This window comes from Cuculus canorus, chromosome 2, assembly GCF_017976375.1.
Source record: "Cuculus canorus isolate bCucCan1 chromosome 2, bCucCan1.pri, whole genome shotgun sequence".
Lineage (NCBI taxonomy): Eukaryota > Metazoa > Chordata > Aves > Cuculiformes > Cuculidae > Cuculus > Cuculus canorus.
In genome coordinates, this window is record NC_071402.1 from 110,865,823 (window position 1) to 110,883,947 (window position 18,125).

An 18,125-nucleotide genomic window follows, 5' to 3' on the forward strand; every position below is an offset into this window, starting at 1 on the left:
TGGAAGAGGTTGATGAGGGGCAATTGCTGTTGGAAACTGAGCAGTGAGAGGGGCTGGGGAGGCAGTTAGAGCCGTTGTGGGGGTGACCAGTGACCAGTGTGCCCAGGAAAGCGGCTGGTCCAGGGCAGGGACAAGGTGTGTAAATGGGTGTGGGTTTGGGGGTACCTGTCTGCTCTCAGGTGGGCCCCCATCTCATGGGTGAGCAGACACCCAAGCTGCTGTGTGACAGTGTGCTTGTGGTGGAAGGCATGAGTCAAGACACTCGGTGCATGGGCTTCTGAGCATGCTGGTTATGGGAACCTGCGTTACATACTGCCCCTCATCTGCCGTGTGCCCACATATTTGTTTGCAGATCCATGATTTTGTGTGCATGCGTGTACAAGCAGGAGGAGGGCTTATGCACAGGAGTGTGTGCATGTGTGCATACTCAGGTGTGTTTGTGGAGAAGGCCTGTGCAGATGGGTGCACATCTGTATATTAGAGATGTATGCTTGCACATTTGGGTGCCTGCAGAAGCATGTAAATCTTTGCATGTACTTACGGAAGCATGCAGGAGTGTGCAAGCTGAAGTGTGGTGTACCTCAATGAGTGTTGCCCATCTACGTTTTTTTTTATGTTATCCACTTCCATAGAATTAAAGGGTTGGAAGCACATGGCCCATAAAAGTGCTACCTAGGAACATGTCATACACTTGTACTTATGCCCAGGAATCTATGTGTCTGTATGTATGTATGAATACACAGGTACATGTCAAAATCTCACAGGCACTTGAGTATTTTCATATATGTGTGTGTATGAAGGCTGGAGCAGCTCCCATATGAGGACAGGCTGAGAGAGTTGGAGTTGTTCAGCCTGGAGAAGAGAAAGCTCCAAGGAGATCTTATAGCGACCTTCCAGTACCTGAAAGGGGCCTACAAGAAAGCTGGAGAGGGACTGTTTACAAAGGCTTGTGGTGATAGCACTAGGGGTAATGGGGATAAGCTGGAGAGGGGCAGATTTAGACTAGACATAAGGAAGAATTTCCTCACCATGGGAGTGATGAGGCACTGGCCCAGGTTGCCCAGGGAAGTTGTGGATGTCCCATCCCTGGAGGTGTTCAAGGCCAGGTTGGATGGGGCCTTGGGCAGCCTGGTCTAGTGGGAGGTGTCCCTGCCCATGGCAGAGGGGTTGGAACTGGGTAATCTTTAAGGTCCCTTCCAACCCCAACTATTCCATGATTCTATGAAAGTTTGTGCTAAGGTATTGAATGTCTATCTGCAGAGAGTGTGCATATTCAAATGTCAGTTTGACAGTGTATCTGAGTGTGCACCCACGTCTGGTTTTATATGTGAATAATCCAAGGAAGCAGTTTGGTTGCAAAGTATGCAGGAAGAGATGTAGCATGTGGACAGCAGCATGCCTTGTATCAAGTTAGAAGAGTGTGTTGCCGGAATCAGAATGGAGAAAATGCACTTGTCTGTTCATGTTTTATCAGTGTAATACTGATTGTATTACTGAGAGAATGAGTTATGAGAAAATTTTATAAAGATATATAGATGTCACGTGCATCTTCTCATACATCTCATACAGCTACCGTGCCAGATTAACATGTACATTTGTGTATTTTAATACGTATCAGCATCTGTTCTGCAGCGCTTTCATTTGCCATCTTAGAATGCACGAGTACACACTTCAAATTGTGGAGCACATGTAGACCAATTGGGAAGTATAGGCTATTGTGATGTACGTGGTATATGTTTTGTAGATCTAGTCTTGTGGTACTTGATTCTTATTGCTCAGTGAGAGCGGGTAACAATGAAAGGCAAGTTCTTTAGCCAAACATTTCCCACTGTTATGGCATATTTTCATCTGTCTGTTTCCTATAGGCCTGAATTCAATGTCATGTTAACTAGTCTGTCTTGCTACCTGGTTGAAATGATTTGAAGAAAGCCTGTACCTAACATTTCATTCCTTATTAATATTTTCAGATGAGATGTGAAAAAATAATCAGGGTAAGAGTTATCACATTGGCCACTATGCCTAGTCTGTGATCTAAAGGGAGCAGCTCGAGTGGGAATGCCATGATAGTTCAGATTCTGGATGTATTTAGAGGTCAACTTGTCAGATATTAGTGCCAGTGGAGGTGACATGCATGGCAACACTTTCCATTAGCCCACAAGAAGACTGTCAAGACCTTCATAAAACTCCACTCAAGCTGTTGATCCAGTGATAACATTTACTATTCAATCAAACTCCATTTGGAAGCTGAAGTCAAACTTCATCCAAGTATGTAACTTAAGTAAGATAGTTTTCCTGCCCATTTCATTGTTAATTACCTATCTTATAAAAGAAAGACATATTTTATTAATGCCAAAATGATGAGTGAACCAGGATTCAGTTTGGGAATGTAGTTATGAAAATTACATGTAAGTAATTGATTTTCATGTATCTCAGAAGATAGAAAGCCTGATTTGATGTCGTTAGAGTTGAAGCACTTCAATCAATACTTTTCTAAAACGGTCCACTGTTATAGCAGCAGTCATCCCATTGAAGGTCCTGTGGCCATTCTGAAAAGAGTAATTATAAGCTTGAAAATTTTTTTGAGGTCAAAAAGTGTTAAAGACCCTAACAGGTTAAGAAACTAAATTTTCTTCTGTTTCCTTTGCAGTGTGGGGTTTGCAAGTAAGTTGTATATTGTTTCATGGAATTCTGACACCAGGCATTAACTGCTATTGTTATAGAGTCTTCAGTTAAATTCTAAGGGAATCAGAAGGCAGTGCTGTGTTGAAAACCATATAAATCAGTTCTGCATGTCACAAATTCTTTTGAAAAACTGTTTAATTTTAAAACTGTATTTTGATATGTCTCCTATTATCATAGGGAAATGGCAAGCAAGAAGAAATAAATTCAATTCCAGGTATAAATTCTAATTATTTGAACAATTCTAGAGATTAATATATTTTTTATGCCTTTTAAAGATATTAAAATGTCAATTCATTTTATTTCAGTCCATAATAACCAATAAAACCAGTGCGATGAAATGTTGCTGACCAAAGGTGTAGTAGGTACTAGCTGTTACTATTTTCTGTTCAATCTCTCATGAATACATTTACAGTGTTTCATACTTTTATTTCATATCATCTTTAATAGATACTTGTCATAAATCTAGAAAAGTAGTGTCATATGATCTTTTAAAGAAAGGTTATGTTAATATATTTATAAATGTATATATTGTGTTAATCAATATGCATTGTCTTCTCTGAGAAATAAATACTTGTCACACATCATATTGTATTATCCATTTTATGCATTGCTGTATACTGATGTTTAGGAAATACCTTTCCAATATGGCATTCTTTATGGCAGAAGGCAGGATGTTTCTGTGGAAGTTTTTGCCTGAAATCTTGTATAGGTTAAATAAATACTGTACAGATGTACTTAGCAGCTAACTGACCAGCATTCCTTGGAGTGCGTGTTCTATGATGTGTATTATTCCCGGTTTCCAGTTCACTCACTCCAATAGCAATGTCTAGTAAGTCTTCTAGGAATTGTATTTGAGTAGAAGGAACAAATGTGTAATGGGATAAAATCTGCAGAGAAGCAGTAATTGTAAAGATATTATAGACATAGGCTGATGGAGGTAAAAACCCTATGAAATAAAGTTCTAGATAAGAAAGAAAAACAACAGTGGGAAAAGAAAAAGAACAATTAAAAGGAAAAGGAATATTAGAGAAATGTAGCTGTTTGAAATAATTATCTCAAACAGTACTGTGAAGTAGGTTGTTGATGTCATTGAAATAAAAAAGGAAACCATGAAGGACACATGGATGTATTCACAATGCAGTCATGGACTGGGAGAGGACTGAAAGATACCTCTGAATGCCTTCCAGGGCTGCAATACACTCATAAATACGTCTCATTTTATAATTTCCACAAATCAACTGTTTGTAATTCCAAACCATTACATTTTAGTAATAGATGTGTATCAGGCTTGTTGTGGTCCCTGCAAAGCTATGGTGGGTTTATTCAGACAACTGAAGAACGACTTTGGTGAAGATGATGTGTTGCACTTTGCAGTGGTAAGTAAGTGTAAAAACTGTTTGGAACTTTATTTACATTTTATTTTAAATATAGCTTTTTATCTGCCTGCATATACAGAGTTCTCATTTTACTGCCTTCACACTGAGTTGTCATAATTCTATCTTGTTTGCCTCTTCTTCTGCATATGTCTTTGTAAGATTTTATTCAGAGGTAGATTAGGAATGGCTATAAATACAGAAGGAGCTATGATAGAAAGGGAGTTGATGCCATACAACTTCTTTTGTCGTTATGAGGCTGCAGAAACTTCTAAAAGCCAGACTATATGCTCTTTAGTTTTAAGCCTGCACATTATTGATTATCACATTTAAAATTCTTACATCCCTGGAAAAAAAGCTGTTACACCTTTTTTCCCCAAATATTCCCTTGCATTTCATTTTTAAAAGAACAAAAACGGGAATGAAAAAAAAATTATTAGAGAACTACAGCAGTAGAAATATCCCTCTACACTAGCAGTATAAACCAGGAGATATACACCATATTTTACAGTAGATAAATTTGTTTCACAGATTTGGTTCCTCCCAGATGTTGACCAAGCTCACTCTATTTCATTCAATTGCCTGATAGGAGCATTTTTGCAGAAAATACGTTTATTGTTTATACACAAACAAAAAGTAGGCAGTTATGTTCAGAGATTATCTCAAGTGCTTTTATAGAGCTGACAACATCACAAAGAACTTACAGTGAATGATCTCTTCTGTCAAGACTGATGAACTACATCCTCATTTATATATGTTGTTATAACCTACATTGGAACACAGTATTAAGACAGGGTATATTTCCATGTGAACTGCTGTAATGCAGAGACACCAATCCCATGTTACCAAACCAGTCCTTTCTTCGTCATAATTGCCGAGGACTGCTAGTTGTACTTAAAACTGCAGTTTGAGTGTGTAACACCAAATTATATAAGAATAGTTTTCTTGCAGACAAAAAAATTTATGTATGTGTATGTGTGCGCGCACACTTATATACACTTAACCTAAGTAAACAGTATTTTTCATCTGACTTCAGGCAGAGGCTGACAGCATTTCCACTCTGCAACCATTTAGGAACAATTGTGAACCTGTGTTTCTCTTTTGTGTTTTAAGTACATCACGTCAGTTTCTTCTAATGTGTTGGCTACTTTGCCTTAATGTTTCAGAAGAGTCAAAAGAAATGTGGAGCTGTATAAATTGTATCTTTACATTTTACAGTATGTAGGATCATATAATCAGATTTTCTTTACTTGCACCTGATTCTCATGCCTAAATCTCTGGTTCTCAAACACATTTTCATTGTGGCTGCTGCATACACAGCTTGCGAAGATTTAGGGTAGCCACAGTTTTGGTATTTACTTAGTGAGAAATCTATGTAAGTTCTTCAGGACTGCCTGATGTAAAGTAAGGCTACACTGCAATTATTATTTTATGCACACTTTCCCTCCAGGAATAAGAATTCACAGCCCGATCTAGTGGGATGTCCCAGTCCATGGCAGGGGGGTTGGAACTAGATGATCTTTAAGGTCACTTCCAAACCAAACTATTCTATGATTCTATGATTCTATGATTCTATGATTCTATGATTCTATGATTCCATTCTACCCTGTTTTGCAATGAGGCATTAGATCACTGTCGTAGATTAAATTATGTCCCTTCTCCTTCCTTTTCATGTTGTCTTTATTGTATGGTTCAAGTGACACATCCCTGGCCATTTTTCTTCTCATAAACCCTCTAGGACATAGTAGTATAGTAGTAGAGATCTTCTAGCAATTATATACAGACTTCATGCTAATCCATAGAATCTAAATGTGTGACAAAATCAGGGAAGAAGAGTTTTGAACTTGGGTTCAACTTCAGGTTAGGCTATCCCTCAGAAGCCACAGAGTCACAGAATCACAGAATCACCAGGTTGGAAAGGACCCACTGGATCATCAAGTCAAACCATTCCTAACACTCCCTAAACCATGTCCCTAAGCACTTCCTCCACCTGTTCCTTAAACACCTCCAGGGAAGGTGAATCGACCACCTCCCTGGGCAGCCTGTTCCAGTGCCCGATGACTCTTTCTGTGAAGAATTTTTTTCTGATATCCAACCTGAACCTCCCCTGGCGGAGCTTCAGGCCATTCCCTCTTGTCCTGTCCTCTGTCACTTGGGAGAAGAGGCCAGCTCCCTCCTCTCCACAACCTCCTTTCAGGTAGTTGTAGAGAGTAATAAGGTCTCCCCTCAGCCTCCTCTTCTCCAGGCCACGATATACTAATGCTTGACGGTAACATATTCCTTATCACATGCAAGTGTCTATTAGTGTATTCTAGTACTGGAAACAAGTATCAGTCTGGTGTTTCCATTAGAGCTATCATTAAATTCTTCTGTTGTTTTTAGGATCTGATTGAATTAAACGCTAACACTTAACTGTAAAACTCAAATTCTTCAAAGAAAGATGTAGTTTACATGTGTTACTTCTACAGCTGTTGTAAAAGACTTCAGCATGCACAATGCTAAGGAAACAAACATCTACCATGACAAGAAATGTGTATTTTACTGGAAATCTCCAATATTAATACATATCTTCTCTTAGTGAATTTTCTCTAGTAATATTCATTCCTTTCACATTTCTAGTCTTGTACATACAAAGCATCCACCCTAAATTCTAGGTTTTCCACTGCACTTAGCACCATGTGAACCATTCCTCCACCATATGACCCAAAGCATCCGTGGTTCCTCAAAAATGTAGATTCCAGGGATGGCAAAAGGCATTCTCATACTTCAAGACATACTTTAAGTGCTGGAGTCACTTATTTTTTGGAACCACTGCTTGGCCATCTCAATACCAAAATGGAGAAGCATGGAAATCTGTTCGTAAGCAATAGAAAATTTAGGTGTGTATTTATTTTGATGGATGTACTCATGGATGTATTTTTTTTCAGTTTCCCAGAAGAACTAACCAGATATTCTGCTGGAATTATAAAACCTGATGCTGTCTTAACGGGATGTGTAGAAGAAATTAAACAAAAGGTAGATCAAATCTGAAGTTTCATTCATCCTTTTTAGCTAAGAAGCATAGTAGCAAGATATAAGATTAAGTAGATCCTAACTTATGCCCAGGCTTTAGAACAAGACCTGTTAATACTTTTTTGATGAGGATGAAAACAAGTTAATTTTGAACCTGAAATAATATAGTATTCAGATTGTTGCTATTGCTTTATTAATTTATATCACTAGGTGAGTTATATCAAGATAAAACTGTACTCATTTTAAAGTTTTATGACAGGGCCAGTGATATTCGCAGGGAAGTGTTATATAGGCTGTTTCTGCAATTAGTCTTCCTTGGTCAAAAAGGAAGAAAGCTCAGTAAAGGCAAAAAAAAGCAGGCAGTGCTTGAAATCAGGCTGGAGTTGAGCAGTGATTTATACGCTGTATACTTATATTTTTTCCACACTCAGCCTCGTCAAGGCAGTCTGGAAACAACAGCATCATAGGCGTTTTTAAAGAGCAGAGTGCTGGTTAGCAGATTACTATTGGCATATGATCAGAATTGGGGTCGGGTAGTGCCAGTGATGTTTGAATATCAGTATACAATATAAAAGTGATACCAGTGGAATTTTGGCATAGTTCAGGTAAGTGTGCAACTCTTACACATTGTTGAATTTAATGCAGCAAAGTAAGTTATAATAGATAATCATAAAATAGATTTTTTTCTTGTAAAGTAAGTTATAACAGATAATCATAAAATAGATTTTTTTTCTTGTTCACATGTTGTTTCGAAAGCCAAGTATTCAGCTATATACAAAAATTCTTGTCAAGTACACATTTATAAGACTACTATGATTAGAATCATAGAATCATAGAATCATAGAATCATGGAATCATGGAATCATACAATCATACAATCATACAATCATAGAATGGTTTGGGTTTGAAGAGACCTTACAGATCATCCAGTTCCAACCCCCGCCATGGGCAGGGACAACTCCTGATAGACCAGGGTGCTCAAGACTCCATCCAATCTGACCTTGAGCACCTCCAGGGATGGGGCATCCGCAGCCTCCTTGGGCAACCTGTTCCAGTGCCTCATCAATCTCATTGTGAAGAATTTCTTTCTAATGTCCAATCTAAATCTTCCCTCTTCTAATTTAAAGCCATTCCCCCTCATCCTGTGCCCTTATAAAAAGTCCCTCCCCATATTTCTTGTAGGCCCCTTTGAGATATTGGAAGGCAGCTATAAGGTCTCTCTGGAGCCTTCTCTCCCCTAGGCTGAACAACCCCAGCTCCCTCAGCCTGTCTTAGCAGAGGTTCTCCAGCCCTCCGATCATCTTCACGGCCCTCCTCTGCACCTGTTCCAACAGTTCCATATCCTTCTTATGTTGAGGATTCCAGAACTGGACACAGTACTCCAGTTGAGGTCTCACAAGAGAGGAAGAGAGGGGCAGAATCACGTCCCTCGCCCTGCTGGCCACGCTTCTTTTGATGCAGCCCATGACACGGTTGGCCTTCTGGGCTGCGAGCGCACATGCCAGCTCATGTTGAGCTTCTCACCAGCCAGCACCCCAAATCCTTCTCCACAGGCTGCTCTCAATCACATCATTCCCCATCCTGTATTGAAAGTGCAAGTTGCCCCTACCCAGGTGCAGGACCTCGTACTTGGTCTTGTTGAACCTCATGAGGTTCACAGAGGCCTACTTCTCCAGATTGCCCAGGTCCCTCAGGATGACATCCTGTTATTCTGGTGTGACAACTACACTACTCAGCCTGGTGTCATCTGCAAACTTGCTGAGGGTCCACTTGATCTTGCTGTCTTTATCATCAATGAAAATATTAAACAGCAGTATGGTCCCAGTATGGACCCCTAAGGTAGTCTAAAATAACATTTTATAAGTGGTAGCATGTTAGTCACTCACAATTGTTTAAAAAAAATTTATACAATGTTGAATAAAATGGATTATTAACTACAGAATGAATACATACATTATCTACTATATTTTTCACAAACATCAACTTGGTGGGCGTTGTAAACCTGAACTAAGTGAGGTCTTTTGAAAAGCTGGAACTTCAGTTTAGGTAGATGTAGCAGTTACATTTGGAATATTTCAGAGAATTTTAAACTTAACAGAGCTTCCAAAATCAATCAGTCTTCAGATTTACAATAACATATGATTTTGTGTGTATTCATTTTAAAATGCCTCTGAGTAATGACTGAATAATTGCAGATTGCAAATGCAGGATTTGGCATTGAAGCAGCAGAGGAGAGAATGTTAACTGAAGAGCAAATCAGAGTATTCTATGCCTGGAATAAAGAACAGGTAAAACCAAACTGAAAATTTAAACAAAAGGAAGAGGTAAAACATATAATTGTATCCATATGTGTCTGCAAATCTCTGTCTTGTAAAGTTTGAGTATATTGAAGAACTGAATTACTGTAGATTCAGTCCATAGGGAAAAAATGAGATATTAACTCTCTTTCTTTCTCACTGACTCACACAAATACAGCTTGGTAATTCTCTAACATTCCAATTAAATTAAATTGAACTCCAATTAAATGCTCTAGAAGATTTTGTAGATCTTTCTGTTATCAGAATGTGTATGACCTCTAGTCATGGCCTTAAGCATAGGCTGTTAGGTTTTGAAATATAGCACAAAGTCAAAATCCAGTGTCATCAGTTTTTCAGTACATATCTATTTAACACATACTCTTCCAGCCAGAAAACAAGTGAAAATATGTATTATGTTTGTTCTTCTTTACAGCTTTTATCATGGCATAGTACTGGGAATAAACACGCGCACAGGCAGAAAGAGAAAGAGAAGCTTATTTTTCTGGCCCTGTCCTGGACTAGGGAAAAACAAATAGCTAAGGACAGACAGAAAGTTCAAGAAAACAATGAAATTACACTGGTCACTGTTAAATGGCAGTGCTCTAGCAAACTAGTATCTAGATAGTTACAGTTAACTCTACAAAAGGATGTGAATCACAAAAATTATGCTGCTTAGCAAATATTTATACCTATCTGCCTAAAATAAAAAGAGGCTGGAATTATATGCAGACAACTAGTTTGATATTTATTAGAGAGGCAAACAGAAGGGATCAATGAAAGAGCTGGCATAATCAAAAGAAGTTTGGAAAACTTTCCTGTGGCATTCCAAATGAATGAGAGTGAGTCAAGATGGTTCCTACTGAAGCCAGAGGAAAAAAAGAAATCTCATAGTAATCACCAGATGGCTACACTGTGGTTTAGAAGGGAAGTAACAGGGACAGCTTGTAAAGAATCATGAAGAGCTCGGTTTTGGCAAAGCTGGGATTCTAGTTTAAACAGAGACAGTTTTGAAATAGAGGTAAAAATAAGTTACCTTCATAGGAACAGCAACACAATTTGAGATTAGTTAGTTGTAGAGGAGATGGGAGAGGAACAAAACCAGGGAAAAAAGCATGAAATGTTTGATATATGGCAGCGCTACTACACCACAGCAGATCCTAACCAGTGGTAGAACAGGGAGAAAAACAAAACTACTATGAACTGTCAGAAGCAGTATAATGAGTCCTGCGCATGGTGAGAAGACATTTTTTTGACATGTTTTAAGCTGAAAAGTAATGAGGTTAAAGTGACAATACAGAAAATAGATTCCTTTGTGCTCAGTGGGCAAAACTATTCCTAATTAAATATTGTGCAAGCTTGCTGAAGGTCCAGAGGCTGCCTATTATAAGAGAATAGGGACCCAAGACAATAGACCTTCTGATATAACTCAAAGCAGAACTAGTTTCTTGTTAATGATGAAGCTGTGTGAGCCAGGAGAGACAATTCTAATAGCTACATCTATTTCTTTCAATGGAAGCAAGTGTACTTTTCAATCCACAACAGTATAGATACTCCTTTTCTGCATTGTACTAAATGGTTTTGCACTTGCATTTATTTTCTCTTTTGAGTTTGTTTGTCTTGTGCAAAGGGTTAAGTTTATGCATTGATATGAAAATAACTGAAAGAGAAAAACAATGAATTGAAAGCATAAGTATGAATATTTAATCCTTATATTACTAAAGGAAAATTGTATCTTACACAACCAGATGAGAGTGACTAGTAAAGAAAAAATTTAGTCAAATATTTAAAAGGAGAGAAGATCTTTGGGAAATTCACAATATCGAAGAAAAAGGTGACAAACAAGATTTAAAAAAAGATTAAAAACTCTCATCATCTTCAAAAATTATTTTCTGATGAAAATGTACATTTATAGGATTGAAGGTTGAAACTGAAGGAGTGAAAACAACACAGCAAAGAGAATTAAGGAAAAGCCTATAAATGTCTTGCAACTACCTCAGTGTTCTATATTTACAGCCAGCTACATGGTTTTAGTTTAAAAAATTATGCTTGGAACTGTATTGCGGTTTGTTATATAACACTATATGTGCTACTGCAAGCATAAAGCATAGCATTTGATAACATCAAGTTTCTAGATAGTTTTCTTTGCTCTTGTCTTTCTTATTTAACCTGGAACAAAATGTGGTACACGCTTAATGTGGTTTTATTACTTCCTTTATCTCCATTAATTGTATTTTATACATTTTATAATTTTTTCTCAAATTATTGTTCAAAAACTTTCCAAACAGTTTGACAGAGTTTTCAACAATATATGTGAATGTTATTTTAAAACAGGAGTTACGACTTCCTTAGAAAAGGATGGTCTCATTTCTGACAATGAAGTCAGAGTTCTTACAATTCATAGGGGAAAAATTATGCTTTTTAGCCTGATTTTGAAGACTTTGTTCAATTCATGATGAATGGACCGTGCCATGTTTTGGTGATCACTAAAAAAGAAACAACTAATGCTATTCCTCACTGGAAAGAACTGTGTCAATTGGATGAGAGAGAGCCTGATGAATCTGAGGCTGAGAAGTCAAACAAGAAAGCACTAATGAAAATGCGTGTATGTGATTCAGTTACAGTATTTGGAGCACACCATAAACTAAGGAATGTTCTTTCTCTCAAGTGCCCACATGCACACGGTCTATGGTGTATGCAGAGGTCTTTGCGAACTACCACTAAAGATGCAATCACAGTTCCCGAGGGAAGATAGTAAATCCATGCTTTCTAGAAAAAGATGACAAGCAAAGGGCACTGATCTCTTGCTGTTTCTGAACTAGCCTCAAGTGGTTTGTCAGACCAATAGGAACAGTGCTACATTTAAAAGTTGGACTCATGCAATTTCACTTCATGCTAGTTCATCCAGACAAGCCAGCATTGCCCGCTGAGGGCTGCAGTCCTGCCCATGTTCACTGCTATGTCTACTGTGAAGCTGTAGTTGTAGCCCAAGGAAGTCTAGGGGACAACTGAAACATGCTGTGCTCCCTGGAACCACCCTGTGAAAGCCAGCAAACAAGTGGGAGGTTTGGGGTGTTTTTTTCCACAAGATGCATTAAAACATTGTAAGGATGTGCTGTTCACAATCATGGTATCTTGAAATGTCTGTTTCTCTCCTACGACAATTATTTAGTAGAGAATTTTGAGGAGGATGATAGTTGTACACACAGCCTCGAACAATAAGGAGTCTTCACGAAAATTTAAATATTGGATCAAGTTCTATACCTAGACGAGATTTACTTAAAGCAGTATGAATCTAAATACTTTTCTCAAAAAAAACAAACTTGTCATAATAATTTATATTTGTGTTGATGTCTGCTGTATCCATTTCTGCATGAATTTAGCACAACTGGGGAATATTAATTTTTCTGTTGGTTGGCTGAGAGTGGCTAAATAAACCTTACAAATACATGCAAGTGACAATGAGAAATATCTCTGTTAAAGATAAATTTGCAGTGCTATCATTTTTATCATGATGGTGTAGGTGATTAAAAAATAACTCTTTTTCTTATCATTTATCATACAGTGTGTACTTGTCAGTAGTAATTCTACCTAGTGAAACAAAGAGACTACTTTAAATAAACTAGAGGGGAATTATATAAGCTGCGTAGTTGAGATTTCTCTTTCACAACACATTACAAGGTACTTTTCAAGAAGTTTAATAATTCTCTTCTCGGAAACATTACTTCAGTCATGAATCTGAACTTAATAAAAACTTAGTTTAGCATTGTATTCTTATATTTCACTAAACTTTAAGAAAGTATATTTTCAAGAAGTTGACTGTTAACACCATACAGCCATGCAGAAACTTAAATACTATATTAATTTGTCTCATTAGGTTGGAAGAAACCATGCAAAATGAGAGTCTATTAAATCTATGTGATGTATAAGACAGTGCAGAAGCCAGCAGGCAACTTGCCTTTTTTCCCCAAATTTTCCTAAAATGCACACAGACCAGAAAGTTGAAAAGACTTTGGCTTTAATTAGACCTCTCTCTTAAAGAAAAGAAGAGGTAAGTGTTAATAATCACATTTTCCACCTAAGGTATATAAAAAGTACCATTTTTTTCCTAGATCGTAGATAGGACCTTTATTTATAACTTGAGAATCTATATACTGGAAATAACCTGAACACAGAGATCCGGAAAATGGCAATTGTGACCTCTCCTTGTGTATTTATTTTCTTAGTTGTTGTCTTGTGGAGTTGATTAGAGCAGCAGCTTTGCAGTCCATATATAGGCAATCATAGAGTCATTTTTAATAGTACTAAAAACTGAATACTCATGCACGTGGTCCTGTAAGACTTAGTCAAAGTCCCCTATTCAAAATCCTTTAACCTTTTGGAGACAGTAACGCATATCATCTATCTCAGTCAGGAATACCTGTTGAGGTTTCTGAAATGCAAGAAAGCCCTGAGAAAGTGATCATCAGATTACTGAATGTCCAAGCAACTACTGAAGCCCTCTAGCAGTTGCTTTAAATTAGTTTTCTGTTCTTCAGTTAAGAAATTGATTCACCGGTAAAAATTTAATGTTGTGATTGGAAAGTCCGTGTCATTTTTTGCAAGTGTGTAAACTAACGAACAGATGGCAGCTTAATATCATTCAGATATTTTAAACAGATTCTGACTTGGAAAGAATAAAGGCTGATGGCTTCGAAATAGCAATGCAGAAAGAAATAATCCTATCTGAAGAACAAATACACAACTTTTACAAAGAACATGAAAATCAAGACTACTTCCCAGTCCTTCTAGAGCAAATGGCCAGGTATATTGAATGAAAAATGAGAATGCGGATCTGCAAATAAGACTGAAACTTTCACATTGAATAATTGTCCTGAATAATATATGACTACAAAATACCCGTTTATCTCAGAGTTTAGTAAAACTGAAAAACAGGACCAGACAGGTACAGATAAGATCATTTCCAAGTATAATAAATGAATAAATCAGGCTTTTTAAGACTCTTAGCTATTCCGTATCTGTATGTAGCATATTCAAGTCAGTGGCTGGTTTCATTGATTTAGGTGAAAATAGCTGAGCTCTGCTTTGAAAGACTGCACTTAGGAGTTCTGAAACCTTCACCCAGTCAGTCTGCTGGATTCCTTGGGCAGGAAAAACAAACATTGTTTGGATATTACCTTCATATGAAGTTGGGACATCGCTGGGATAAATACAAAAACTTATGAGACAATCAGCAATTTTATGTCTAATAATAGCCCAGTCCTACAACATACTTGACATCAAGTTAACATTCAGTAACTTTTAAATTTAAATTTGCATTTAAGTCTCATAAGCTTTTATCAGACTGCAGCTGTTTAAATAGAGATGAGTTCTCTAATACTCCAGCACTAGGGCTCACTTTCCTGGCCCAGGCTGTATATAATCAAATTCCTTTTACAAATTACAGAGAGTTCAATATTTAATATTTTTCATGCCTATTTTTCCATTTCACGGTAGTCCAATTCTTGTACTTGCTTTATCACAAGAAAATGCTATAGCATGCTGCAGAGATTTGTTAGGCTCAAAGACTGTTGAGGAGGCTAAGAAGGAAAATCCAGACAGGTAATACTTGTAATAGTAAATTATCATTCACAGCTTCCAAATTGTTTTCACGTTCCTCATCTAAACGAATATCTCATTCCAACTGGTGTTACTATAGTGCCATCATCTGGAAACTGATATATATTTCTGCAGTCTGTTACGCTTTTCATGGAAGAAGTGTTGTATTACACATAGCATCTATAGCATGCTTGAAGAAATAATGGCTATGAAACACAATGAAAAGCTGAGTTAAAGAGAGGGTGTTGAAGTGAAAGATGATCTCTTCAGCAAGGGAAAAATCCTTTACCACTAGAAGTACATGCCACAGGAAAATCCACCTGTAATAATCTTTTTATAATATTGCTCTGGTGGTTGTATGAAAAGGTTAATTGGCCATCAAGTCGAATCTTTGTGACCTTGGACGGCAATTTTTAGGCTTTATAGTCTACAGAAGTATTGCTATTAATTTTCTACATGCAAAAAATATTAATATTTAATTTTTACTGGTTTTTTCTTGACATAGCAAATGATTTTGTAGAACAGTTTCCTATTTTCATAGCTTAATGAAAACTTTCCACCAGTAGCACAGTTTATATGTGCACATATTTCTTGTACAGATTTTATCAACGAACATCTTAGATTTACGTGCTTATTTTATTGGTCTAAGAAACCACTGTGGTGTAGTCTTACCTGTTGTGTTTCATTAAGGAAGAACTGTCACTACCTTGGAAATACAACAAGATTATAGTTAGGAGGGGAAGTGTTCATATTTCAAGTAGTTAATTTAAAAGTTGATTGTTCTTTCTTAGTGAAGGTTTCTTACTCCTACAGGGAGATCATAAAGCACTTACCTTGCCAGATCAATTTTAGTTTATATTCAGTGGGTTAAGGCTAATCATTGTTGAAGCTCAAAATTGCTATTCCTTTAAGTAACTTACTCTTTTAATCATTCTTAGTTTACGTGCAATGTATGCAGTTGACAACACACCTATTTGTCAGCTGCATGGTAGTTCTACACCCGATGATGCTCAGAAGAAATTGGAGTTCTTCTTCCCTCAGGAACACACATCGGCATTAATTAAACCTGCTGCTAATAAGAAGCATAAATGTGAGTGATCTAGAAAGTATGGGCTATGTCTACAGATGCAATTTCTTCAAAATATTACCAAAGTACACTGAAGTAAAACATGCCAGATGCATTCTTTTTATTCTCTGAAATGCTTTTTCTGTGAAGAGAAATGCTCTTACAGGGCTTACACAATTCACATCCAGGTCTTAAATGTTACATTTCCTTTGTTTAAGGCTCCTGTAGCTTTTTCTTAGCCAAAACTATAGTGAATTGAAGTGAGAGAGTTCTTAGCTATGTTACACTGTTTAAAGCCAAGCACTTGCACAAACTAGTCATCCAACACCCTTAGCATCCTTTTAAGTCAAAGGAGAGGGAGGCTTTCCAAATTCGTGTTACTTATTTCAGACAGGTATCTCTACTGACTCAAAGGGATCGTTGCTCAGCTAGACGCATTCCAATCTTTGATTTAGTTCACTATTAGACAAAGGCAATGAGCAGGAAAAGTCAAAGTAAAAAGTACACTTTGTACATTTTGGAATCTTACCTTAAAGATTTTTGCTGCCACTTTTTCTTAAACCCTCTACCCGGAGCCTCTTCTTAGCATCCCTCTTTTCTGTACTAACAAATTTCAGTAGTGCTACTAATGTTAAATCATGATTGAATTTTCTGAGTCTTCCTCCCCTTCTTGTAACAATCCAGATTGATTTTAGCAGACCAGCTGGTGTGTGATGTAGTATTACATCTACAGCCCACATTCTGTCCAATGTGAGGAAACAACAGTGAACGCTACTGATCTACTTTATAACAGTTTGGGTTTGCCACTTGCACAGAGATGTATTAATGCAACAACAACGGTTCTCTATATTTTAGAGGACTGCTGAAGTGTTTGTGACATTGCCTATGATGACCACTTGATATTGTAAGCAGAATTTTAATAGGTAGTGGTGATCTTTCTTAAAAAGCATCTATTTTTTTCTGAAACTTTTAATGTTTGCCATTTTTTTCATCTAAGCTATTTCAATCAAGAATGAGTTTTCTTGTTATTCCTCTAGACGACATTATGCAAAAAGTTAAACATGCTGGATTTGCCATCTCAAAGATTACAGAAAAAGCTTTAACCTATGAAATAGCTGCACAGTTTTATGCAAATCACAATAGAAAACCCTTTTTTGAAGACTTACTGAATTGTATGACTGAGTGTCTTATACAATACTGAGGTATGTAAGTGTAAGTATACATCAAACTCTGAATTTACAGTGCAAACAAAACATGTTAAACTCACAGTGGGCAGAGGATTTTACATTCTGTCACTTTCTTGGAAGTTTAGTGGTTTCTAGCATGGAGTGGTCTTCCTTTAAAAGGAAGAATTAAAATTCTTTCCAAACTTATGGATAATAACTAGTATTTTGGATATTTTTCAAAGAAAAAAAAACCCACGTCATTTTTGATTGAATACTTGTTCTTCCCATGTAGGACAAATATCTTCCTCATAATATTGTTATAACTGCTGATAAAACAGTATGTATTGTCTAACTTCAGAAATCATTAGTTGGGAATATTTTTAGAACAAAAAGTCCAAATCCAAATAGCTGTTCATCATAATCTTTTTGGCTTTCAAATACAGGATGTTGTCTTAAACAAAACACTCAGAAACAAATCTTAAAATATAAAGAGTTTTAAAAAAATTCAGATAGCATAAAATCATAACCCTTCACAGTAATTCTGAAGGCAAAGCTAAAACTGAATCTCAAAATAATGTAAAAGAGCTTAATTATATTTATTTCACAGGGGCCTATCAGTGATAATGGTCTTAATAAAGGAAAATGCTGTGGAAGAGTGGAGGCAACTAATTGGTCCAACCGATCCAGACAACGCAAAAGAGATCTCTCCTGAATCAATTCAAGCTCAGTTTGCACAAGATATTTTGTGTAATGCTGTTCATGGATCATCTGATAGAGAACATGCGCTGAAAAGTATTGAGTACCTATTTGGACAGATTGATATAGACTGAACAATAAAGATGCAATCTCTGAAATTTGATATTTATGTAATTAGATGCATTTGTCTACCCAACACCTATATTTAAGACTCTATATACACACATATTTTCCTTCA

The 18,125-nt window shown here is 36.9% G+C and overlaps 1 protein-coding gene across 1 annotated transcript; it reads left to right on the plus strand.

Moving 5' to 3' along the window:
* The first annotated feature begins 2,863 nt into the window (after positions 1-2,863).
* NME8 (NME/NM23 family member 8) lies at positions 2,864-18,021 on the plus strand. Its single transcript, XM_054057889.1, is given in 15 exon segments — positions 2,864-2,896; positions 2,988-3,044; positions 3,952-4,058; positions 5,092-5,192; positions 6,983-7,070; positions 9,263-9,355; positions 11,787-11,935; positions 13,239-13,324; positions 13,327-13,389; positions 13,392-13,412; positions 14,021-14,165; positions 14,858-14,962; positions 15,898-16,049; positions 17,063-17,207; positions 17,799-18,021. Coding segments are annotated over 14 exon segments (1,503 nt in total). The 5' UTR covers positions 2,864-2,896; positions 2,988-3,019.
* The last annotated feature ends 104 nt before the right edge of the window (positions 18,022-18,125 follow it).